Consider the following 25,701-nt stretch of genomic DNA (forward strand, 5'->3'; position numbering starts at 1 on the left):
CTTTACTAGCTGTTGTCGAGTGCTCTCTCCTCTCCCTTGCAGCTGCCACTGGCTGACTGGGGAGATCATGTGACTGGACCAGAGCAGCCTAAAAACAGGTAAGAATATACACCGGTTATGTGCATAAATATATAAACGAATGCAGTGCTATTTTTTATAAATTTAAAAAAACAAATAACTCACTAGCTGTGTGATTACTACGTATCCACTGAACTTACCCCAACAAAACAGTCATCACCTGCTATCTACCACGCTCGGCAATCTGAACCTATAACATGATGCTAGAAAACGCACAATCCGAGATACCACTCATGACCTCATCATTCTTACTACCAGCATTTTGCTGATCGGCCCTGGGTGGGGGTCTGAGACGGGGGGGTTGGACCCCCCCTTTCTGCCAACCTCCATGAGCTCCTTAGATCCTCTTAGAACTCTTAGAAATGTATCCTACACCCCCCCCCCCCATTCCTCACTAACTCTATCTTCTTCCACTTTCCCTTCCCTTGCTAACCCCTACCCTCCAAGTATCGTCTTCCCATTCTCTTTATCTTTCAGGCGAATACCACCGAATTTCATGACCTCTGTTAAACGCTAAAACATAAGTGATTCCGATAATGTAGACACTCTTGACTGGTTCATAAAAACTAGCCTCCATTGTATACGTCTGACATTTATCATTCCCCCTTTATTAAGATGTCTTCCAAGATGTACATGAGATATATTTTAGTTCTGATTAGAAGACGTATTGTGCTCCATCCGATGGTAATTTTATGCCCATGTATTTACTACTATCTATCTATCTATGTGTGTGTATATGTCTGTGTGTGTGTATATATATATATATATATATATATATATATATATATATATATATATATATATATATATATATATATATATATATATATATATATATATATATATATATATATATATATATATATATATATATATATATATAGTGTGTGTGTATGTATATGTGTGTATGTATGTATGTATATATATATATATATATATATATATATAGTGTGTGTATGTATGTATGTGTGTGTGTGTGTGTGTGTGTGTGTGTGTGTGTGTGTTGTTCCATGCCTGTTTTGTACACCACTTTATATTTTTCAACAAACATTTTTTTTTTTTTGGAAAAAGAAAAAAAAATTTCCCAGCATATTTGTGTAAAAATACGACGAGAACTTAAATCAATCACAAAATAAACAAGCCTAAAAAGTAAGAATTTAGAATGATGTGTCCAAATCAAATCGTCAGCCTTCTCGCATCCCATCCCAACAGAGAATCCAAAGTACATGAAGTGCAAAAGAGTGAGAATATGAGACAGCAAAACCTCTTGTTGGCATACAGACTGCTCCGCACTAGTTTAGTTTATGCAAGATTGTTGTGGGTGTAAATCCCTTATTTAGTGCTCGCAGGCTGTTCATGTTTATCACACACAGTTGCATTCAAAGGAGTTGGGTTTCTACAGTTTTTTTTTTTTGCATACTCCGGTTAGTTAGCATAGGTATTGGGGTGAAAGAGGGAACAGTTGTAAGGCTAGTTAGGTGTAAGCTGGAATTGCACTTTAATATAGGAGCTGTAGTGGGCATTGGGGGTATTCTGCTCCTATATGTTGGAGCTTTCCAGCTGCTGTGCCAGCCAGATGTTCACTCTATTAGTCTTGCTGTTGGTGGGGGCATTTTCAGCTCCGATGTGAACAAGGACTTTCTGCACCATTTTCCATCTAGCGTACAAAGATTTTGCAGCACGTAGAAAGGGGCCCCTATAGGCTTCCTAAAAGGCATCTATAGAATTTGGCCTCTGGAGACCCAGAGTGAATAAAAAAGTAAAAGGGTGGAGTAGTTGGCTTGCCTTCCTCTACCTAGATCTGAAATCTCAGCTAGAGCAGACATCCATGTGAGATAACAATCTGCCAGTTGTGTTTGGCCAGCTGGCTCCAGTTGCTCATGTAAAGTCATTTCTCGGCATCTTCCAGGGTAATGGGCCCAGAGACAGAAGCTGCTCTGTTCCTGACATTCTGCTCTGTCAAGGTGTTCCGTGCTGCCCCCAAGTGGCCAGTTACATTCACTCTTCTTCTTTTTTTTTTTTTTTTTCTTTTTCTGCTGTTTGCCTTCTGTACCGTCTGCTATGCATTTTGTGTTCCTGTGTTTTATCCTCCTCCGCTTATCTGTGTTCTGAGGTGTTCCAGCAGAATATTCAATATTGTACACAGGAAAATTAAATTGCTTTTGGCATGAATTGGCACAGAAACAGTGGCTGGAATACATGTGATTTCACAGAAAGGGGAAGAAGAAAATGTTATCACTATTAGCAAGTGGTTTTCTCATGGTGTCTTCCTACATTCATGGATTAGTGACATGAATAATAATTTGTTACAAGTAGCGTGGAGCAGACACTCCCCCCATATACTGTGTGTATATATAGCTGTTCATAAGTAGATTAATGTTGCCACCTTGTGTCAGTCTGAGGTTACTGCATGCTGTGGAAGGAATACTTTGGGGCTCTTTATATGGGTAATCCGCTTCCCTGCCAGCAAGAATCGACGTCATAGAAACCTCAGCCTACCCCCCCCCCCCCTGCACACAGTGGGGTTGATTTACTAAACGTGTAGGGTGCAAAATCTGGTGCAGTTCTGCATGGTAGCCAATCAGCTTTTTTTTTTTGTCAAAAATGAATTGAACAAGCTGAAGTTAATTGGCTACCATGCAGAGCTGCACCCAATTTTTGCACTCACCGGTTTTACTATATTAATCACATTGTATGCAAACAGGACATTTGTACCCTGTACAAATCAAGGGCCAATGTAATTTGGGACCTTTGACTGGCCCTGGAAGCTGACCGTTTGTGTCCAGGGCTGGTGATTTCTGGACGCATACATATTGAATGCATCTAATCATCCAGTGTGTATGCTGCCATAGCAGCGTTTAGCTTCATCTGAACCCAGCCACCTAATCGCACATGTGAATGAGCCAGAAATCTTGTATGTTAAGACTAGGCATGACCCAGATTTATCCTAGGGCCTCGTTTACACTTGTTCTCTGAAGAGTGATCCATGTTGGTATTACCCTTCAGAGAGAATCTCACAGGTGGTGAGAAGGCAGCACATCGCTTCCACAGTCTGTTTCAACCCCAAACTACTGCACCACAACTATGTTAATTGAATGTTGCTGAGAGTGACAGGGGGTAGAATTCCTGAGTCTATGAAGCAAAGCGCTGTGGCATGTATACACACCTGGCCATTGCGTTCCCAGGGGGAGCAGTTGAAGGGCGGTAAAAACTGCAAATGTAAATGAGCCCTAAACCTCCCTCTCTGGAGCATTGCCAGCATTCATTCTTTTATGTTCCTGTAACAAGAAATTGCTTTTATTGCTCCCTGTGAGTATTGCCAGGCTTAATATTCATGCAGGGGTAGCTGTTTGTGGGGGGGGGGGGGCAGTTTCTATTAACCTGGCCACACACCCAGAACTACATCTCCCAGGAACCCTTTCCCTGCAATGCTGTCTGTGGGTAGGCTTTGGAGGTGCTGGCATCATTTTGCCAGCAAAGAAATTTGTGCATATATGTGGAGATGGGAGGGGATTTGTATATATTGGTCTGGATTTGGCCCTTGTATGCAGTATTGAGTAAGGCCCGCATAGGGCTGGAAAGTGTGAACTTGGAGGAAATCATGTGTGCTTGTGTGTGTGCTCTTTTTTTTTTTTTTTTATCCTTATTCAATATAGCATCACGTGTCTTGGAAGCGGATGCCAGTGTTATCTGTATGTAGTGCAGGGCCACAAATATGAGTTCTTTTAATGTGCCGTTACCTGTTAGTGGGTTTGTAAATCTCACATCTCCCTGTTTTTTTTTTCTTTTGCAGCGGGAGATACAGAACACCAGCAGCCTGTCTGTGGAAGGAGAGCAGTCCGCCACCTGGCCTCTTGGGATCAATGCCCCATTCCAGCCCCGTACGCGCTTCGAGGTCCTGCGCTGGGATTACTTCACAGAGGATCAGACTTTCTCTTGTATCGATGACTCTCCCAAGTGCGAGCTGATTGGAGCAGACCTTGCCGATGTCACCGATGTCATCAGCACAGCGGTCGACGAGCTCAACCGCAAGTACCAGCCAGTGCTGCACGTGCGCAAACAGCAGCTCCTGAACGGTTATCGTCGATTCGATCCGACTCGTGGCATGGAGTATACACTGGACCTGCAGCTGGAGCTGGTGACACAGAAGGGCCACAGCCGTTCCATCACCAAGAGGGTCCACCTGGTACGTCCGCTCAGTGAGGTGGAAATCATCCCCATGCCATATGTGACTGAAGCCAGCCGTATCAACATCATCCTACCCCTGACTGCCCAAGACCGAGAACATGCTGGGGCCTTCCTTAAGGCCTTCACAGACATCCAGGGCAATGAAAATTCCCTACTCACAATGTTGTTCATCTATGACCCCTTCCAAGCCCAGCAGGTCAGCCAAAATGACATCTTCAGCCAAGTCAAAAGCCAAATCGCAGAGTACGAGCGCAAATACCGCGACATAAAAATCCCCTGGATCAGCGTGAAGACGGACGCACCATCCCAAATCCGGCTTATGGACATTATCTCCAAAAAGCACCCTGTGGATACGCTGTTCTTCCTGGCTGGTATCGGGAGTCACATCAGCACAGAGTTCCTCAACCGTTGTCGCATGAACACCATCAACAACTGGCAGGTCTTCTTCCCCATCCACTTCCAAGGTTACAACCCCGAGGTGTCCGAACACGGGCAGCAGTCTCCCTCCAGCACTCTGGAACTGGTGCGTGATGCTGGCCGATTTGACAGGGACGTCTTCGATGAGGCTTGCTTCTACAATGCTGACTACATGGCAGCTCGCACCAAAATGGCAGCCGACGCTCAGGAGAACGAGGAAATTGTGGAGATGCTCGACATTTACGAGATGTTTATTCGCTACTCGGGGCTCCACGTCTTTCGGGCAGTGGAGCCGGCCCTACTTCAACCCTTTCGCACACGTTCTTGTAACCCACGCCTTAGCGAAGAAATTTACCATCGGTGTGTGCAGAGCAATTTAGAAGGACTGGGCTCTCGTTCCCAGCTGGCTATGCTTCTGTTTGAGCAGGAACAAGGGAATAGCACCTGACCAGAGCCTTAAAACGGCCAGCTTCTGGCTTCATTGTGGTTGTGGGGCCTTTTTGTTTTTGTTTGAGACCTGGGACTGATTTATACATACCAGGTCACTGATGTAGGTGCCAGAAACTGAACTTTACCGGCGCCTCAGGCCTCATTACAGCACCAACCGTGTGCTTCATCTTGAAACAAACTTGAAAACTGTTACCTTTTTGGACGTGAGGGGAACTCCCCTTCAACATGGACCGCTGACAGTGTTGTGTTTTTTCTGTGCTTGTGCGGCACCCCACTCTGCAATAATTGCTGAACTCTCAACGATATGGTTGACGTTACTTCTTCCTGGAGAGAGGCTGTGACCCTTAGGCTCCTCCTTCATGGTTCCTCATCCAAAGAACGCTTGAACAAACATCGGTCATTTGTTTTATGTCATGAACATTTTAATTTAACTCTGTGGTCCGTTGGTTTTATGGGATAGATTTTATAGAGATGATCAGAAACCTTAAACAAACCTTTGCTGCCCCAGTGCTGCAGAATATGTAGCACCATCCCTGTCTGTAGAGTACGTACCGGAGTCCTTTTGCTTTTTCGTTTCATGCTTATACGGGGAAACAAGGGCTTGTGACTTTGCTGCTCCAGGGACTCAAAAACAATGTCCTCAAAAGTCATCTGTTCTATTGCACAAATGGTTTATCTGATTTCTAACTGTTTTTTCTTACTGAGTTGGTTTCTTTTATGCCTTTTTACCTCCACAGATATCGTATACAAGTCGGTTCGGATGGCAGTAGGTTTCTCATCTCTGTTCATTGCGACTTGAGAAGCTTGACTGTCCAGTAGTCTGTTTATATGTCCCATCTCTTCACCCTCATTCACCTCCACACTGGTGATCTCAAGTATTAGGCTTCATCTGCGAGATTTAATCTGCTTAAAACAATAAAAACCCAACTCTAACCACGGTACTGCGCCACGGTCCTTCGCTGTATCTGTCTCCGCCGCGGGTGCACACCACCTCCAGGAGTCATTACTTCTCAAGCTTGCCTAGTAAAAGCATAAAGCCGCACACTAACAACTTTATTGATCCTACAGAAATGAGGACACTCAATCAATGCCTCTATGTTTAAGCCCCAGCAGGGTGTGGGGTAAAGTGTCCTCGTTTCTGCAGGATCAATAAAGTTCTTTAAGCTGCCTAGACTAGAGGTCTGCCTATGTTTGTACTACCCCAAGTAAACTTTTATTTGATTAGATAGATTCCTCACCCTACTCGATCAGTGTTATTTTTTTTTTTTTCTTTAGTTTCCTTAAGGGCCTATTCACACCCCTGTGGTGTTTTTTATGTTTGTTTTTTTTTATGCTTATTAAAGCAGAACTAGACTTACTGCAGCAACTTTTTGTTTTATTTTATCCCTCCTCTTATCTCTTACGCAAAAGCTAAAAAAAAATGTTACTCATTCTTTCTGAGCACTTCCAGGTTTCTGGTCCAGGCTGCACCCTGCTGCCTTCTGGGGCTGCTACATCTCAGCTAACCAGGGGGGCAGCTGGTTACTAAGCTGCTGCTGTGCGGCACGTGTGTATACAGACCCTGCTGGGTGATATAGTGTCAGTCTGCTAGAAGCTGGCAGCGTTCACGCACGTGTGTATATGTATCGCCTGTCTGTGCTAGATCCTAGAGGACTCCAGGGGCGCATATGCGCACACACTGGAGTTTTTAGGCCGGTGGTGGAGAGGGGGGGGGGGGACACTTTATTTAGCATTTTAGTTCCACTTTAATGTGTGTGCAGCCTGTTGAAATGAATGGGCTGGTAATGCACCACAGTGTCCCAAAACATGAATGGGCACCATTTTTGCCAATTCACGATGCATGTTAGAATATTACGGTACATTTTTGGTGCTCTAAAGTGCGAGTGTGTTGGGGTGTCATTCAAAAGGAGTCGACATACCAGATCACAAAGGTGTGAATGGGCCCTAAATACCTTCAATTAGTGACAGCATGTGGCACTGATGTTACGTTTCAGTAAACTGATCAAAATTATTAGCACACGGTACAGTAACCCATAGCAACTAGAATTAAAGTTCACTTTACTAATGTGTGAGCAGTACACAAGGGGTTTTGATTGGCTGCTGTGAATTCTGGTTTGCTCTCCTGGACTAAGCAGTTGTTGCCCGTATCAACCAATCAGATTCTACCTCCCCACATGTGATTTCCAGCCCTGTTAAGCAGCCAAGCCTGACGATTTTGCTGTGTATGACGAGTCGGTCCCTCTTCTGCATTTCTCTAGTCCTAGATGTGTTTTCTGTCTTCCCAGCAGCGTGTGACACATGTTTTAGTTTTGCCTTTCTCTACACTTGAATCCATCCTTGACGTTTGTTGCGTGCTGCAGTAGTTGGCCCCATTGCCGTTCCCTCAAGCGATGCGGAGGCCCATCTGAAACTGACTGTATTGATCTTACACTGGGGACGAAGGAGGTGCCGGCCTGCCGAACTGCTTTCCCGAATCAGAAGGAAATGATTATCCCGAAGATTTTTGTTTTTGATCTTCTACTACAAATCGGAAACACTGCAGGCGCCTCTTGGAAGCAATTTGTTTTTATATTATAAATCTATTTAATATTTTGGGGTTTTGTCATTGATTTAAATATACTACTTTAATAAAAATGCAACAAATATTTTCTGATTGTTCTCTTGTTTTATTTGGGGGGGGGGGGGGGTTCGTGTTTTTTTTTTTTTTTTTTTTTTTTTTTTTTTTTTTGGCGATTGAACAGTTGTACAGGTTCTTCGTCTGTACTAAAAATTACTCTACTCTGATTTCACTGCACACTGTGAGCTTCTCAGCTTCTCACCATGTGCATTAGAAGCTGCAGCAAGTCAAATTGAGACCACATCATTTCTCAGCTGGGGGACATCTAGCTTCTAACCCTTTCCTCTCCGGCCTGACTGTCCCTGACTCATCCCCTTTGATTCAAGAGATCTCCGTTCTTTTAACCATGGAGGCTCATAATCACGTGAATGTTACCCAGGGCTGTCTGCATGCAAATGCAGCTTGCCTAGAAACACCCACTCTTCCAGACTGAATTCACACATTAAGCAGTAGAAAAATCCTTCAAGGAAAAAAGGGTAGGCGCCTGGGTGGTTTTAGCCATAATGTAATAGTATGCATCGTATACTAGCACATTATTCCAGGCTTAGTAACTTGAGAGAATTTTGTCCCTTCCTAATTTTTAAATTTTTTTTTTTTTTTTTTTTTTAAATGTCTTACTTAAATGATTCAGATCACCAAACCGATTTGAATATTACACAAATAACTAGAGTAAATACAAAATGCAGTTTTAAAATGATGTCCAAACATGCCTAGCCCTATGTGAAAAAGTAATTGCCTCCTAAACCTAATAACTGGTTGTGCCACCCTTGGCGGCAGCAACTGCAATCAAGTGTTTGCGATAACTGGCAATGAGTCTCCCATCGCTGTGGAGGAATTTTGGCCCACTCTTTGCAGATTTTTTTTTTCTCAATTCGGCCACATTTTGGAGGGTTTTCAAGGATGAACAGCCTATTTAAGTTCATACCACAGCAACTCAATCGGATTTAAGGCCAAACTTTGACAAGGCCACTCCACAAACCATTTTTTTTTTTTTAATCATTCAGAGGTGGACTTGCTGGTGTGTTTAGGATCATTGTCCTGCTACATAACCCAAGTGTGCGTGAGGTCAGGAACTGATGGCCGGACATTCTCCTTCGGGATTTTCTGGTAGAGTGCAGAATTCATGGTTCCATCGATTATCGCAAATCGTCCAGGTCCTGAAGCTGCAAAGCAGCTCCAGACCATCACACTACCACCACCACCATGTCTGACTTTTATGAAATGCAGTGTTTTTCACCCGATAGAACGGAATGCACACCTTCCCAAAAAGTTAAACTTAAGTTTTGGGAATAATACAAGATTTTTTTTGGCAAATGTGAGACGAGCTTTTGTGTTTTTGGTTAGCAGTGGCTTTGGCCCTGGAACTCTCCCATGAATGCCATTTTTCTGTTTTTTTTTTTTTTTTTTTTTTTTTCCTATTGTTGAATTAACACTGACCTTACCAGAGGCCTGTAGTTCTTTTAGATGTTCTTTTATGACATCCTGGATGAGTCATTATGCTCTTGGAGTAATTTTAATAGGCTGGCCACTCCTGGGAAGGTTCACCACTATTTTAAGTTTTCTTTATTTGCGGATAATGGCTCTCACTGTGGTTGGCTGGAGTCCCATAGCCTTCGAAAAGGCTTTGTAAACCTTTCTAGACTGCTTCATGTCAGTTACTTTAACATTTCTTGAATTTCTTTAGATCACGGCATGTGTTGCTTTTTGAGCTCTATTTGCATGCTTCGCTTTATCAGATAGCTGCTATTTAGGTGATTTCTTGATTCAACAGGTCTGGCAGTAATCAGGCCTGGGTGTGGCAAGTGAAATTAACTCTGCTTTCCAAACAATTTGATTAAATAACAGTTCATCTATGATTATAGGACAGCTTTTGTCGCTTAATAAATGAAATCCTCATTTAAAAACTGCATTTTGCGTTTTTGGTAAATCCTATTATGGGCTTACCTGTAGTTACAAATTAAAAAGCGGCGTTTACTACCACTTTTTTTTATTTTTTTATTTGCATAATGTCTTCCAAGGGCCAGCCCACTGCTTGCCAGAGGGCTCTTGAGAGGAATACTGAGGCAGGGTGCTGTGATGTTTTTAGGAAGTTATGTAAAGCACCCTGTGCCCCCCCCCCCCTTTACTGCCCACCAGCTGCCTGGTTTGTAAAGAGAAATGCAGAGACTGAAAGAATATGTAAATGTATCGCTAACCCCTGAGGGCCTACTGGTCCCCCTTTGTCTTCACACCCAGGCAACACACATTTTCAGCAGGCATGCATAGTCAGAAAACAAGTCCTAGGGCTTTGTTTTTGCTGTTTTTTGGGGTACATCATTTTGGATGTGGTATTGCCCAGAACTCTGTCAATGTGGAACTGAGGATAACTTGAGTGATCAGACTTCTAGCAAATATCCAAGACTGCACTCCCTCTGGAATACCTGTATACCCTGTCTAGCCACAAGTCCTAACTTGATTTCAGGTACTTTTTGTTCTCCCTGCAAAATGCCGGCACACCTGGATCCAACTAAGTATTCCTCAAGCAAGGGTGGAGGTTAACTGTCTACTGTCCCTCTGGAAGCTAGCTGAATATTGGGGGGGGGGGGGGGGGTGGTGTTGAAAGTGTAGAAAAACTTCATGTCAACTGTGGCTGGACTGTCTTCCTGGCACAAAACTCAACTGTTTGCTGGGGACATTACTTTTAATAGACTGGCGCAGCACTTTCAATACTGATTCCAGCACTGCTACTAGATTATAGCACTAGATTATCCCAAGCAGGGGTTGAAGGTTGGCAGTAGCTTTCCCTCCTGATTGGCTAGCTGGGTATTGTACCTGGCTGCCTCTCCCCCTATAGGCTTTGGGTGGTGAAACAAGCAGAGGTTACTCACTGTCTCTTAATGTCCTGCAGCATAGGTGGTTACTTCTGCCCAAGCCTCCTGCTGTTTTGGTCCCACTTGCTTGTCAGGGGTGTCTCAATCAGTCAAGATGACTGAAGGGGGGTAAGGGTTCTTTTCAGCTTCCTTCCTCATTTCTCGCAGCACAATTTGTGTCTCTCTTGGCACCATCTGCCTGGAGGCAGAGCCCCCCCCCCCCAGCACAGGGATCCCCTACAGGCCTTTGGATCCTGAATTCTCTCTCCACATGGCCAGGCTCCTGAGCATTTATGAGCAAACTCTCCACCTACTGGGTTGTCCTTACGCAGGGATTGGTAGAGCTCCTATTGGTAGGGGGGAGGGGTGGAGATAAAAGCCTCACTATTAAGGGGGGTCATGTACAGCTTAGCCCTCAGAGCCTGCTAGCTGAACTGTACATGACCCCAATTATTCCTGGCTGCAGTGAAGCTTAAAGAATAAATTCGGCTTTCATAGAATGTAACCTGTTTCACCCATGTACAGAGTGTAATGTGTTATGAATGCACCGACCGCAGAGCGGGTAAAAAAAAAAAATACATGCAGCTGTGCTGGGCTCCGCCCACCTTGCTGCATCACTCACTCAGTTCTGTGAATGGAAAACTACAACTACCAACAGCCTTTGCAGCTTTTGGGTTGCAGTTCTCAATGAACTACCACAGCTTTGAGCACTGTGGTAGATCATTGAAAGTTCCTCTGTGTGTAACTGAATTCTCGTACGAGGTACAAGCACACTGTTTACATACAGTCTGCAAGAGCCCTGCATAGCACCCACGGTCCGCTGATCATGGATGCAACGCTTTACAGGTTCCCAATAAATAAATTAAAAAAATAATAAAAAATGTACATTTTTGTGCCTTCAAAAAAGATGTGCATTTATTCATTTTTTGAAAAGGTGAACTTATCCTTTAACTAAATTCACCTAATCTATTTACACTATGTACACAAGGGGGTGCTACATAAGGTAAGGTTTTACTGGTATGTTAATGAGGGTTTGGAGGAATTGGGTAAGGCAAAATAAGTAGCTTAAAGTGGTTGTAAACGTTAAATTTATTTTTTTTTAAATACCAAACCTGCTTATACTTACCTGCTCTGTGCAATGGTTTTGCATAAAGCAGCCCAATCTTCTTCTGGGGTCCCCCACCGGTGCTCCAGGCCCCTCCTCCTAAATTGGGTGCCCCCAGGGAAAGCTACTTTTCATGGGGCACCCGTGCGAGTCCTGCTGCTGTGTCCATTGACAGACAGTGGGACTTGGCCCTGCCCCCCACTCCCGTGTCACAGCTTTTGATTGACAGCAGTAGGAGGCAATGGCTCCTGCTGCTATCAATTTGTACCAGGAGGAGAGCGACAGCGGCTGGAGCCACTGTGCTCTTGCACATCGCTGGATCGGATTGGGCTTGGGTATGAAAAAGGGGGTGGAGCTGCAGCACAAAAGGTTTTTCACCTTAATGCATAGATTGTATTAAGGTGAAAAACCTTAAGGCTTTACAACCACTTTAACCATCACCTTTTGAATTCTACAGTACATTTTTTTTTCTTGGTTTATAGAGTGAAATTTTGCCTTTTTTAAATGTTTGTGTTCCATTTCTTTTTTTTTTTTTCCTCCCAACACAATAAACCTCTTTTTTTAGGAGTATGACTTAAGAACCATGAAAATAGTATGATTAACATCAATTAACTGGAGAAGGCACACAGACTATTTTCTCTTATGTTCATTGACGGACACAGCTCCTGTCATTTTTAACAATTGGGTTATGCTGCCCCCTACAGGAGTAGGACACTAAGCAGAAAACATCTGGCTACACCCATGGGCAGTCCCAGCGGGGTATACTCCCTCTTCCTGCTATAGTCACTCAATTCTTTTTTTTTTTTTTTTTTTTTTTTGTCTGCCTAGTCAGGAGTAAGGACCTAGTTCCTTGCTGGAATTTTTTTTACATAGGAAAATCTTTTTCCTCCTAGAATTTTTCGATGTGATCTACTAATCAACCGCCGAACTGGGCCACGGGCTGGATAATCTAGATCCAGTGGTCACCCCAGTCTGGCCAGCGAGTGCCTGCAGGCCTCAGCTCTGCGCTAGGTCGGCCGCGACATAGCCCCACTGGAGGAGGGCTGGCCCTTCGAGTTAAATGTTTTGCTAGGGCGCTTATGACCTGGCCTCAGCCTGAGTCGCAGCATTCCTCCTGGCCGACAGCCCCCCCCCCCCCCATTTTGATGGAGAGGAGGATCTGTCTGGAGCGTTGCCCACTCGGTTCCTGGTATGGTGAGTAGCTGTCCCCCTTGGAGGGTTTTGGGGTGGACGTGGGCCCCTCCTTGGGATGGTCGGGCCCCTGGCTTCCCTCTCCTTCCCGCAGGCACCCCCTTATCCTGCTCCCTCCTCCCCCCGCATGTGCTGGGGATGTATCTTTTTTGGGTGTTGCCACTTTCCTGGGGTGGGGACCAGGCGCTAAGGCGACCAGACGATTGATTGGGGGGGGGGGGTTGTACCTCATGTGGGGGCTCCTGCCAGGACCCCCCCCCCCCGTCCTGCTTGGATCTGTCCTGAGGCCTGGTCCCACTATTCTCGGTCCCTGTATACTTCGTAGTGCCGCCATTTTGTTGTAGCCTGTGTTTCTATACAGCCATACAAATGGTGGCGGCCATGACAGTGGAGCCGTTATTGACAGTGGGAGCCCCTCCTTATCCCCTGGTGCTGACTCCTGGATCATTTAGCTACCTGATTGCCGCATGTGTAGTGCAGATTCTTCGGATGGTTGCAGGTGCCTGTGTCGGCGGGTGGTGAGTCTGGTGGGGTCCTCTCCCTCTCTTGAGGATTGCTCTGTGCCTTGTGCTGGCGACCGGGTGGTGCTACCAGTGCAGTGGGGGTTGTCCTTTAGCAGTGTGTTACACTGTTTTTGGGGGGGGGGGGCCCCTTGGTGACTCATGGTGTCTTTGGAGCACGTTTCCCCACCTGATCCCCTCTGAGGCTGCGGGGCCCTCCGGGTCCAAATCATTCATCCAAGCATTGCCGGCGGTCCTGGAGTCTCTTGTTTCCCAGGTGGGGGTAACCCTTTTTACTAAACGTTACCCCATGAGTAGTCCCTCCTTAGGAGGTGGAGTGAGCCACCGGTAGTGGACCCTTCAGTTTCCAGATTAAGCGAGGCAAACTCCAGAAATTGCAGGCTGCAATTTGCCTCCTGCTGTCTAACAAATGGTCATCTCTCTGGACTTGCATGCAGGTGCTGGGCCTGATGGTGTCTACCTTCGAAGCGATTCTGTTTACACAGGTCCATATGAGGTTCCTGCATAGGGAGATTCTGACTAAATGGGACAAGACTCCGCAGTCTCTGGCCATTCAGATCCGGCTGAGTTGGGGAACAAGGGAGTCTCTGATATGGTGGCTTAGGTCTTTGGCACTTTGGCTGGGAAAATATTTCCTCCCTTTGTATTGGACAGTGATCACCAGGGATGTTAGCCTGTCTGGCCGGGGATACATCCTCGGCAAGCATTCTGCTTAGGGGATTTGGACGCTGGAAGATTCCAAACTACCGATCAATGTCTTGGAACGCTGAGTGAACAGAATGTCATGGATCGTCTTCAGGGTTGTACAGTGTGCATTCAATCAGACAATGCCATGGCTTATGTCAATCACCAAGGGGGCACAAGAAGTGCCCTGGTGGCTCTGGAGGTAGCTGGCATTCTAAGGTGGACAGAACGGTTTGTTCCAGCCCTCTCCGCCGTACATATTCCTGGGGTGGAGAATTGGCAGGCGGATTACCTCAAGCGGCAGGTGTTGGACCAAGGGGAGTGGTCCCTTCAGCCGGAGGTGTTTCAACAGCTGTGTCTCCGATGGGACCTGTTGGTGTCTCGGCTCAACAGAAAGGTGCAGGGGTTTGTGGCTCAATCAAGGGATCCTCTGGCAGACGCCACAGATGCGCTGGTGGCACCGTGGGGGGCACGCAGTATTATCTAATCTACACCTTCCCTCTCCCTATACATCCAAGCAGAATGCTTGGATGTATAGGGAGAGGTATAAGCAGTAGAAAGAGAGAAGTGCTTATGCCGCTGTACAGAACACTGGTGAGACCTCACTTGGAGTATTGTGCGCAGTACTGGAGGCCATATCTCCAGAAGGATATAGATACTCTAGAGAGAGTTCAGAGAAGAGCTACTAAACTAGTACATGGATTGCAGGAAAAAACTTACCAGGAAAGATTAAAGGACCTTAACATGTATAGCTTGGAAGAAAGAAGAGACAGAGGGGATATGATAGAAACTTTTAAATACATAAAGGGAATCAACTCGGTAAAGGAGGAGAGCATATTTAAAAGAAGAAAAACTACCACAAGAGGACACAGTTTTAAATTAGAGGGGCAAAGGTTTAAAAGTAATATGAGGAAGTATTACTTTACTGAGAGAGTAGTGGATGCATGGAATAACCTTCCTGCAGAAGTGGTAGCTGCAAATACAGTGAAGGAGTTTAAGCATGCATGGGATAGGCATAAGGCTATCCTTCATATAAGATAGGGCCAGGGACTAATCATAGGATTCAGATATATTGGGCAGACTAGATGGGCCAAATGGTTCTTATCTGCCGACACATTCTATGTTTCTATGTTTCCCTCCTCTCAAGCTTCTGCCCAGACTTCTCCGCAGGATCGAGGAAGAAGTGATTACAGTCATCTTAGTGCCACCGGACTGGCCTTGCCAGGCCTGGTATGCCGCTCTAGTGCGGCGGGTCGCTGACATTCCTTTGAAATTTCCTCTCAGTGAGGATCTGCTGTCCCAAGGACCGATCTTCCATCCTGCTTTACAGTCCCTGGCTTTGACGGCTAGGCTGTTGAATGCCAGGTGGTAAAAGGTAGGGGTTTGTCTGAGTCGATTATTCCTACATTGTTGAAAGCTAGGAATTCTATCTCTAGGAAGATCTAGCATCATACATGGAAGATGCACATTGCGTGGTGTGAGTCTCTTGGGGGTCATCCTCGCTCCTTCTTTGTGGCTCGGATCTTAACCTTCCTTCAACGGGGGGGGGGGGGGGGCTTGAATAGAAATTGGTCTTGAGTACCATCAAGCGCTTTAGCGGTCTTTTTCCAATGACCTTTGGCCACACACTCCCTGGTGCAAACTTTTCTTCAGGTTGTCCAATATTTGGTTCCTCCAGTGTAGAGCTGCACGATTAATCGTATGAAAATCGCGATCTCGATTCACCCCCCCTGACGATCTAAACCTGAGATATGCTCGATTCTTTGCATAGCTGTCAGGAAGCAGAGAGAACAGCTGTGGAGAAAAAATAAAAAAAAGCCTCCCCGCCTATCAGCAGTCTCCCAGTAACTATAAACAAAATGATTACATTGTATCTTTTCCTTCCCTCTGCCAGGGAGAAAGGAAGTTTAACCTCTTAAAGACTAGACCTTTTTCTGACACTTGCTGCTTGCAAGTTAAAATCATTTTTTTTTTGCTAGAAAAGTACTTAGAACCCCCAAACATTTTATATATTTTTTTAGCAGAGACTCTGGAGAATAAAATGGCGATTGTTGTAATATTTTATGTCACACTGTATTTGCGCAGCAGTCTTTCAAACGCAATTAATAGAATTTAATGAATAAAAAAAAACGTAACAGTAAAGTTATCCCAATTTTTTTTTTTGTTACACAGAGAATTGTGAGAGAATTTGTGATCTTTATTCCAAGCTAAAAAATCGTGATTCTCATTTTGGCCAGAATCGTGCAGCTCTACTCCAGTGTGGGCTCAGTTGCCGCCTTGGGATCTTAATTTGGTGCTTTCAGCTCTACAGCAGCCTCCCTTTGAAAATATTCAGGCGATTCCCCTGCTTGCGCTGTCCCAGAAGGTTGCATTTTTTTTGGTGGCTATCACCTCTACCTGCAGGATGTCGGAATTGGCGGCGTTATCCTGTCGTTCACCTTACCTGGTGATTTACAGGGATAAGGTGGTGCTCCGCCCCTGTCTGTCATGCCTTCCTAAGGTGGTCTCTGACTTTTTCATTTGAATGAAGACATTGTGTTTGCCTTCCCTGTGTCCTAGGCCTAAACATCTGAAGAAAATTGCCTTGCATGCCTTGGATGCGCTCTGGGCAATTAGGGTGTGTACCTGGCACCTACAGAGTCTTTCAGGAAGTCAAGACTCTCGATTTGTGCTCATAGATGGTCCTTGCAAAGGGTTGTCGGCTTCCTTTGCGACCATTTTTAGATGGATCAGCCAAAAGGTTGTTCAGGCCTGTTCCCTCAGGCGTCAGGTTCCTCTTTTCCCTGTCAAGGTACACTCTGCTAGGGCGCTTAGTGCCTCCTGGGCCTTCTGTCATCAAGTGTCAGTGACGCAGGTTTGCAAGGCGGCCACCTGGTCGTCGGTGCACACTTTTACAAAGTTTTATAGAGTGGATGTGTTGCCTCCTGTAGATGCTTCCTTTGGCTGCAAGGTTTTGCAGGCTGCTCTTAGGAGGACCTGATCCTCTTTGAGGGTGTATTGTTTATTTTTCAGGTGCGCTCCAGATGTTTTGTTGAGTCCCTGTCACCTGGTTGACTACGGTTTTAGTTTTGGGGAATTTTTTTTTTCTGTTTCCCACCCCTCATGTTTGAAACTGCTTTGGGACGTCCCAATGGTCAAGAATGACAGGAGCTGTCCATCAATTAACAATTGAGAAAATGGGATTTTTTGACTTGCCATTTTTTGACTTACCATAAAATCCATTTCTCTGATATTTGTTGATGGACACAGCACCCACTCCTCTGTGGAGTTATGGCTCTCCTGACACTGCTTGTAACAAAACTGAGTGACTATAGCAGGAAGAGGGAGTATACCCCCTGGGACTGCCCATGGGTGTACCCAGTTCCCCCCCCCCTGCCTAGTGTCCTACTCCTGTAGGGGGGCAGCCTAGCCTAATGGTCAAGAATGACGGGAGCTGTGACCGTCAATGAATATCAAAGAAATGGATTTTACCGTAAGTCAAAAATCCCTTTTTTTTTATTTATTTATTTTTTCCATCTGCAGTATATAGCAGTCTGGCTACTACTACTCAGTGTCTGGTAAAGGTTTGTAGGAGGAGTTTTAATTTTCCCCTGACGTGTCTGGACAGTGCTGATTGGCTCTGTGCTTATCATATGCACTCTCCCAAGATAAAAAAAAAAAAACATTCTCGAACCATACACACCAAACTGAGCATGTGCAGAATGACTCCAAAAGCTCTTTACTACCAGGAAATGGTCTGGAGTCAGTGGAAGAAGAGGAATATCAGAGAGACAGGATCACATATCCCCCTATGTGATTTATTTTAGATGACACGGTCTCTTTAATTTAGACAGGCAGGGTCTAAAAGGGATACTGGGAGGCTGACCCGGAAGTGATGTCATAGATGTTGCTTTTCTGGTCATAGGAAGAAGGCGAGGAGGGCGCCCTTCCCCCCCCCCCCAACCGCCAGCACCCGCCATGTCAGTCCCGGGCCAGCAGATGGGCAAGTGGAGCCTGGAAAAACATGGGGGGGGGGGTTGCCGGTAGCGGGGCTGTGTGTGAGCAATCGGGTGGCAGCACAGCTGCCTGAATGCTTTCACCTGACAGGCAGAAGTCTGGCGTGTCAATGTCACACACAATACTGTTGTCTGCAGCAAACACATTTTGCCTTTCATTTACATTTTTTTTTTTTTTTTATGTTTCTTTATTAAATTTTTCAAAAATTTAAAATTACAGGAAGAAAACATTTCAAGACTCCATTCTCTGGAGGAAAGTTCAATGACCATATACTTAAAAAAAAAATTTACCCCTTTATTCCTTATAGACCTCCTCTTTTTCCCGTTTAATTACCTTTCGTTACTGTCGTACCATATCTTATTATTTCTTTACACTCTTCTGTTTCCTTAAAGTTTTGCCACTCGACCCATATTTCTATCTCACTCTCCTGGTCCTCTTCGTCCCAGATCTTTAAGGCTTCTAGTTTTCTTGTTTTGTCTACTCTAATCACCCAGTCTTTGCTTGTTGGGGGGTCCTCCTTCTGCCAATTTAAGGGGATAAGACTTTTGGCTGCATTTAATAGGTGGGGCAGGAGTGTTTTTCTGTATTGCTTTATTGACATCTGCGTTCCATGAAACAGGCAGGTCCATGGGTCTTCTGGGATATATTTTTTTGTAATTTTTTTTATCAAGGATAGAATTTCTTTCCAAAATATTTTAATTTTTGGCCATTCCCACCAGATATGGGATATTGTACCAATCATCTGACAACCTCTCCAGCAGTCTCTGGATTTCTCCTTCTGAAAATTTCCCAATTTGTCAGGGGTATTGTACCACCTTGCGAGCAGTTTATAGTTCATTTCTTCAGTAATTGTATCGATCGCTGATTTATGTACAAGCTGTAGACTTTTTTCCCACAGAATATCCTTACTACATGGTCCTAGATCTTTCTCCCATTTCTCTTTTAATGATGGCCCTGTCTCCTTTGTTATTTTGAGCAATATTTTATAAACATTTTAGATACTATTTGCCACTCTGTCCGACGCGCACATCTGTTCAAAAGGTCTTAAGTCTTTCGCATCTCTTCTTTCATTTACATTTTAAACTGAATGGGTTGGTAGGTCTAGGGAGTGGTTTGACGCTGATGTGAGCAGCACACGTAACTCACCTGTGCGCCTTCATGCTGATTACCAGATGGTCTGACAGAGCGCCGGCGTGTGCTGAGGGAGTCGCGGGACAGGAGTGGGGCGGGAGGATGTGTGGAGGAGCGATGCCTAGATGTTGATGCTGGTGAGAGGGGAGATCTGTTGGGATCTATCCCGATCCATCCATCCAGCAGCGGTGGCTGCCCTAGGTGTCCTCTGTATACACCGCTCTACGAGGAGAGGAAGAGGGGAGAGCGCTAAGTGGTGGGTGAGAGCGCTGCATGGTAGAGGACGGCTCCAACTGATCTCTCTGCAGCTCCTGTCGGCCCAATATACTTTGGTCCTCCCTGACTCCCTGTGGCATTCCTCAGCTTTGCTTGACTTTTCTGGGTCCTCTCTGCACTCCTGATTAGCTTGGCTGTCCCTTTTTATTAATTGGAGAGACTGAGATTTATTGGTGAAACTGGATTAAACTATCTGCAAATCCTTTTGGCCTACTATTAACCCCACATTTTTTTCCTGATAGTTTGATCGATTCCTTGGCCAAATAAGCTACACCGATAAGTGAAGTTGGCCTTTTTTTTTTTTTTTTTTTTTCCTATACTTTTTGGAGTGGGGCACTACGTTTAGCAACACGTCCCTTTTCTGGTATATACTTGGAACACAAGGTTAAAAGAAATGACAAGGAAAAAGGGAGATACATCAGAGCTACAGGAGGCTCCTAGCTCACAGCAAGGGAAAAAAGTAAGGCAGCAGCTGCTAAACTGGAACGGTTTGCATGTAACCCATGCCAAAATAATGTGAAATGGTCACAATCTAAGAGAGAGGTATTAATGGCTGTAAATGGATGAACATTTGCCTTGTCAGAAATTATGGATCAGCTGAAAGGTATAAAAGAGGAAACGTCGTTCTTTAGACAGGATAAACAAAAAGTACGGGAGCGCATTAAGGAGCGGGAATGCAGAGTCAGTGGAGTTGAGGATGAAATAATACCTATGAAACAAGAAATTGAGCTTTCAAAGGGAACAGTCAAGAAACAGTGATAAATTAGAAGATTTGGAAAATGGATGGCGGAGGAACAATATATGCACAATTGGACTTCCAGAAAAAAGTGAAGGGAACAGCATGAGAATCTTTTTGGAAAACTGGTTTCTGGAGGTGTTTGGGAAGGAAGAATTGTCCCCCTTTTTTGCTATAGAAAGGGCTCATAGAGTCCCGATGAGAACCCCTGTCTTGGGAGGAATCCCAAGACCAGTGATGATGAAACTCCTTTTATTTAAAGACAGAGAAATAATATTGTGAAATGCAAGAGAAATGAAAGAAATTAGGTTTAATGGCAGCCACAACTTGGTTAGAAAGAAATGAGCGGCCTACATGAGTTTTGAGACAAGAGGTATAAATTTCAGGATGGGGGCATAAGGGTTTTTATATCGGTCTAGTAACACTCTTTGTATAAAGGAGCACAGGAATTGAGTTATGATTTAAGAATGTACTTGTTTAGAAAGTTGCAGGTGTTTTTACACTAACACAAATGTTCTAGAAAGTCATTTTGATATTTACACGAGTGGTGTATCGAACCACAATTAATACCCCTAGGATGATTTTGGGGGAGGGCGTGGAGTCCTTTTTCTTTTGGAATTAGAATAGAAAAAATAAACGCACGTATTTGGTATAGAAAGAACAATAGAGATGAGCCAGTCACATTCCTATCCAATCACGAGATGTTGGCTTTCCTCCCCCCTCATATATATGGGTGGGTTCACATGTTGTTATGCACATATAAAATGTCTTTATCATTTAGAAATAGAAGAAAATGAGTGATATACACTCAGGTGGTCGCGCCTAGGATAACACTGTGATCACTAGGTATGTGAGGATATAAATGTGTAAATGTTGTAAAATAAATAATGAAATTAATGGGCGCTGCTAGTCCAGACAACAAAAGTTGGATAAAGTGCAAAAGGGTATAAAGACAGTGCTCAAGTTCTAGTGCATAAGAATACTTCCCCAAATATTATATATAAATATAGAACAATGAATAAATTAAACAAATGTATAAATTAATTAATTTAAAAATAAATAAGACCAATAGTGCTCATAAACATATGGCATAAAGGTAAAGTGACTGTGCACTATGTGAATATTTATAGACTCATTAACACGTCCTGAGTGCATATACAAATAACTGTATGAAGTCTTGAAAGAATATAAATATAGTGTTTCAAACATGACAGTTTTTGACAGTTTTTCAAAAAAGTGGTCTTGTGCTCGGTTGTGGTCAAACAAACAATAGTGTAATGGCCATAAAACATCCAAGTGTAGGCTTGAGTGGGGTGTCCTTCACCGTAATAACAGCCCACTTACCAGATGACCCCTTGGGGTCTAATGTAGGTAAGTGGTCTCCTTTAAGCAGCTCCCGGAGGTCCCTCTAAATACCACGATAACATTGGGGGCCTTCCTCTGGGGTGGGTGATGTCTTCTGGGGGGGATTCATCACCAGAAAACTTAGTTAAATGGACAGAGATACAACAGTTTTACCAAATGATGTCCTTGAAAAAGGCTGAAATTAGAAGTTGTGTTTTAAAAAAAAAAACGGCCCATCACGAAATGGGAGAAAATACTGGACGCATGCTGGCCCTCTTGGCAAGGTCCCAGAACATAAGTATGCCTACTATAATGTCTGAGACTCAAGCTGGAGAGGCGACCAGGTGTCCAGTAGAAGTGGTAAATATTTTTAAGAATTATTAATCAGATCTATATTGGTCCAAGGTAGGGGAGAAAAATAAAGAAATTGGAGACTTTATACAGGGCCTGCCTAACCCACAACTCGCAGAGTAAGATAGGGCATATTTGGAAATACCTGTTACTATTGAAGAACTAAGCGATGCAGTAAGGGCATCGGCAAACCACAAAGCACCAAGGCCAGATGGCCTGCCAAATGAGGTTTATAGGGAATATGGAGAGATAATGTACCATAGCTGCTGCAGGTGCTGAATGGGGCATTGGAGAAGAGAGTGCAAACAACAAAGTGGGATGAAAAGCGCTGCCCCCAGCCAGGAGAAGAGAGAACTACTGAGGTCAATGACAGAGGCTACAATTATAGTATTGCCAAAGGAAGGGAAGCATTTAACCCAACCAGCATCATATAGAAGACCAACTTCTTTGCTCTGTGCAGATGTTAAATTATTAGTGAAAGTATTAGCTACTAGGTGAAGTAAAGTAATTCACCCTGACCAATGTGGATCTATTCCTGGTATATCAACATTGTTAAATATTAGATTATTTTTCAATTTACAAATGTTATCAGAAGAGTTGGGATCAAGAGCCATATTGTCCCTCGATGCCGTCAAAGCATTTGATAGCATTGAGTGTAACTATTTGTGGTTGGCGCTGTCAGTATTTAATTTTGGTCATATTTTTAAAAATTGGATCAAACTGTTGTACGCTAGTGAAGGTGAAAAATAATGGAAAGGCCTTTGAGTACTTTCTGCTGTTCCGAGGGACAAGACAGGGATGGCCATTGTCTCCCCTGCTCTTTGCTATGGCGAGGAGCCTTTGGCCATAGCCATTAGAACATTGAACATTGAAGGGTATAAGGTTTTAGAAGAGGGAAGTAGGAGGAAAAGATTTTGCTTTATGCGGATGATGTCCTTTTTTTAGAGAATGTGAGCCATTCACTGAGCACGGTGATGGATATGGTGAAAAGATTTGGTTTGTTCTCGGGACTCTGCATCAACTTGGAGAAATCTGTTCTTTTCCCAGTGGATGGGTTGGTGCGGGACCTACCGGAGGTTTTCAGGTGGTAAAGAGTTTTAAATATCTAGGAAAAAATATAACCGTAAAACCTAAGCAGTATATATTGAAAAATCTAGAGCCCTTAATGGAATCCTTTAGAATAAAGTGTGGGATGTGGGTTGTCTTCCCCTATCTATTGTGGGACGTTGCAGCCTGATTGAAATGGTATGGCTGCCTCATTTGCTATACATCTTGCAAAACTCTCCAATATGGATTCCTGGAATATGGTTTAAGAAAGTATAGAGTCTTTTTAGGAAACTGATTTGGAGGAAGGGGTAGTTTGTCTACGAGTATTACAGTTGCCGAGAGATAGGGGAGGTTTGGCCGTTCCCCATCCATGGAGTTATTTTTTGGCAGCCCAGCTACAACAAATAGGGGGCTGGGAAAAGGTATTGACGACACCATTTGCTATAGCTTACAAGCCTTATTGGCATGTACTCCACATATATTGCTCACAGAGAGAGGCATTGGAAGCAAACTCATTGAGGGGGGCAGGTCAGTGTCCATCGTCAAGGCTGTTGGGGAGGGTATGGAATACAACAAAGTCAATATATCAGTATGCAGGACTTAGAGTATACACCTATCTGGGATAATGGAGGGTTAACTGAGTTCATGATTTTGGAGAATTTCAGCAATTGGAAATGGAAGGGAGTATTAAGACTATTGCAAATATATAAAGCAGGGACGTTGAGGACATTCCAGGAACTGAAAGAGGAATTTGGGCTCTTAAATGAAGATTTTTACATGCATTTACAATTGAGACATGCCTTGACCACACAATTTAAGGAAGAAGGATTAAAATGGCGTAAAATACCGGTATTGAAAAATCTGATAGAGGCTATATCCTTAAAGGGGTTAATTTCAAAGCTATATACATGTAAAAGTACTGGGAAAAGACCGTCCGTTGCCTAGTAGAGAAAAATGGGAGACGTAATGTCAAGGGAAATATACAGATGTACAGTGGGATGGCAAAGGAAAAAGTGCAATGCACAAGCAAAAAGGAAAATGTTAGTGAATGATTGTTACGATCTTTGTATGGGATTTCCTTTTTTTTGGGGGGGGGGGGGCAGGGGGGTGTTTTAAAGAAAAACAATAAAAAAAAAGAAAAAAACTGAATGGGTTGGTTACAAGGTGAACGTTTACAATCACTTTAAAGTGTTACAAAACCCAGGAGCCTGCATTCACTATATCTGTTGTCCCACAGTACACAGAACATGGAAATACAATTATTTTAGTAAATCTAAACTGCTAAATACCTTTTCTCATCAGCAGTATATAGCAGTCTTGTGACTTCCATCAGTGTCAGCAGAGCACTGGTTAAAGCTTGTAGGAGGAGATGCGAGACCCCTGACCTTCTGTCTGGACAGTGCTGATTGGCCTTGTGCTGATCACTTGCACCCTCCCAAGAAAAAAAAAAAAATCTCTAGCTAAACACACAAAACGGAGCATGTGCAGCCTGACTCTAAAGGCTCTGTCTTTTTCACAAGATCTGGAGTCAGTGGAAGAAGACAAGGATTAGAGAAGACAGGATCAAACAGCCTTTTTACACAATGCAGAGAATTAACCCCTTAGGTTCCACAGTGAGTATAAGAAGCATGCTTTACTGCATATACAGACTGATTTTACTGTTGTGAGTTTAGTAACACTTTAAGTATTATCTAACAGTTTCCTATTGTTAGGTTGCTTCCCCACGCAGATCACTTATCAACCTATATCTGTGAATGAGATGAATCTCCCATAAAGATATAAAAAGAGAACACACAATTTTATCCATATTGGCAATTTCACGTTTATTCATTGATTTATTCCTCGCACAATAATAGATTGTCAGAAAGCAACACATTGTTTGTACAAAATGAAACCTTCCTACCCAACCCCTGAACACTGCTACGGCTTTGGGAGGAGTCATTTGTGATTTTCTTTATTCATGCAGCCTTTGTTACAATTCAAATTGTGGCGTTCCTAGTCATTTTACAGCAAAGATTCTCTCTTTTTGCCATTTTTTTATTTGTGATCTAACTGCAATGCATCAATTATATCCCCTTATATTTTACTTTTATGCATCCTGACTTCACAATTTCAGATTCTATTGGGAGCCACAGGTGATCACCCAGGGAAGCTCCTGTGAAGGATCAGGACAAGGGGGAGGGGGTGGGTGACAGGAGGGGCAGCTGCCACAGTACCTGCATGTGGGAGGGAGGGGCCGTTTGGCATTCGTTGCTTTACATGCATGCTTTAGATAGATAGGTGGTGATCAGCTAGCAGAGTGGGATTGGTTTACTATAGCTGGAGAATGCAAAATCTGGTGCAGCTGTGCATGGTAGCCAATCCGCTTCTAACTTCAGCTTGTTCAATTAGGCTTTTACAAAAAAAAAACCTGGAAGCTGATTGGTTCCAATGAGGAGCTGCACCAGACTTTGTATTCTCCAGTATTAGTAAATCAACCACGCTGTGAACTCCCTTCTACCAAGACTTGGCTTGGTCTTCTTTGACAGCTACTGCTGTCTGACACGCCCACACTCCCATCCCCACCCCCTTGCCCACAGACGACCATAAATGCTGCACATGCACAACCACCCACCCATCCCCCAACTGCTAGAAAGCAAGAAAATGGCCATGCATAGGTAGTGCCGCCATGTAACTCCATGCCAACTATGCCTAGCATTAGATATGGGGGGGAGACCAGG

The 25,701-nt window shown here is 44.0% G+C and overlaps 1 protein-coding gene across 1 annotated transcript in view; it reads left to right on the forward strand.

The window, feature by feature from the left end:
- Positions 1–5,545, forward strand: part of CHPF (chondroitin polymerizing factor) — a 77,611-nt gene extending 72,066 nt beyond the window's left edge. The window contains exon 4 of the mRNA XM_082260954.1: positions 3,872–5,545. Coding sequence (XP_082117080.1) covers positions 3,872–5,131 — 1,260 coding nt within the window. The 3' untranslated portion in view covers positions 5,132–5,545. The remainder of the gene's footprint in view (positions 1–3,871) is intronic.
- Positions 5,546–25,701: the final 20,156 nt, after the last annotated feature.

This window comes from Pelophylax lessonae (genome assembly GCF_965119305.1).
Source record: "Pelophylax lessonae genome assembly, chromosome: 6".
Taxonomy (NCBI): Eukaryota; Metazoa; Chordata; class Amphibia; order Anura; family Ranidae; genus Pelophylax; species Pelophylax lessonae.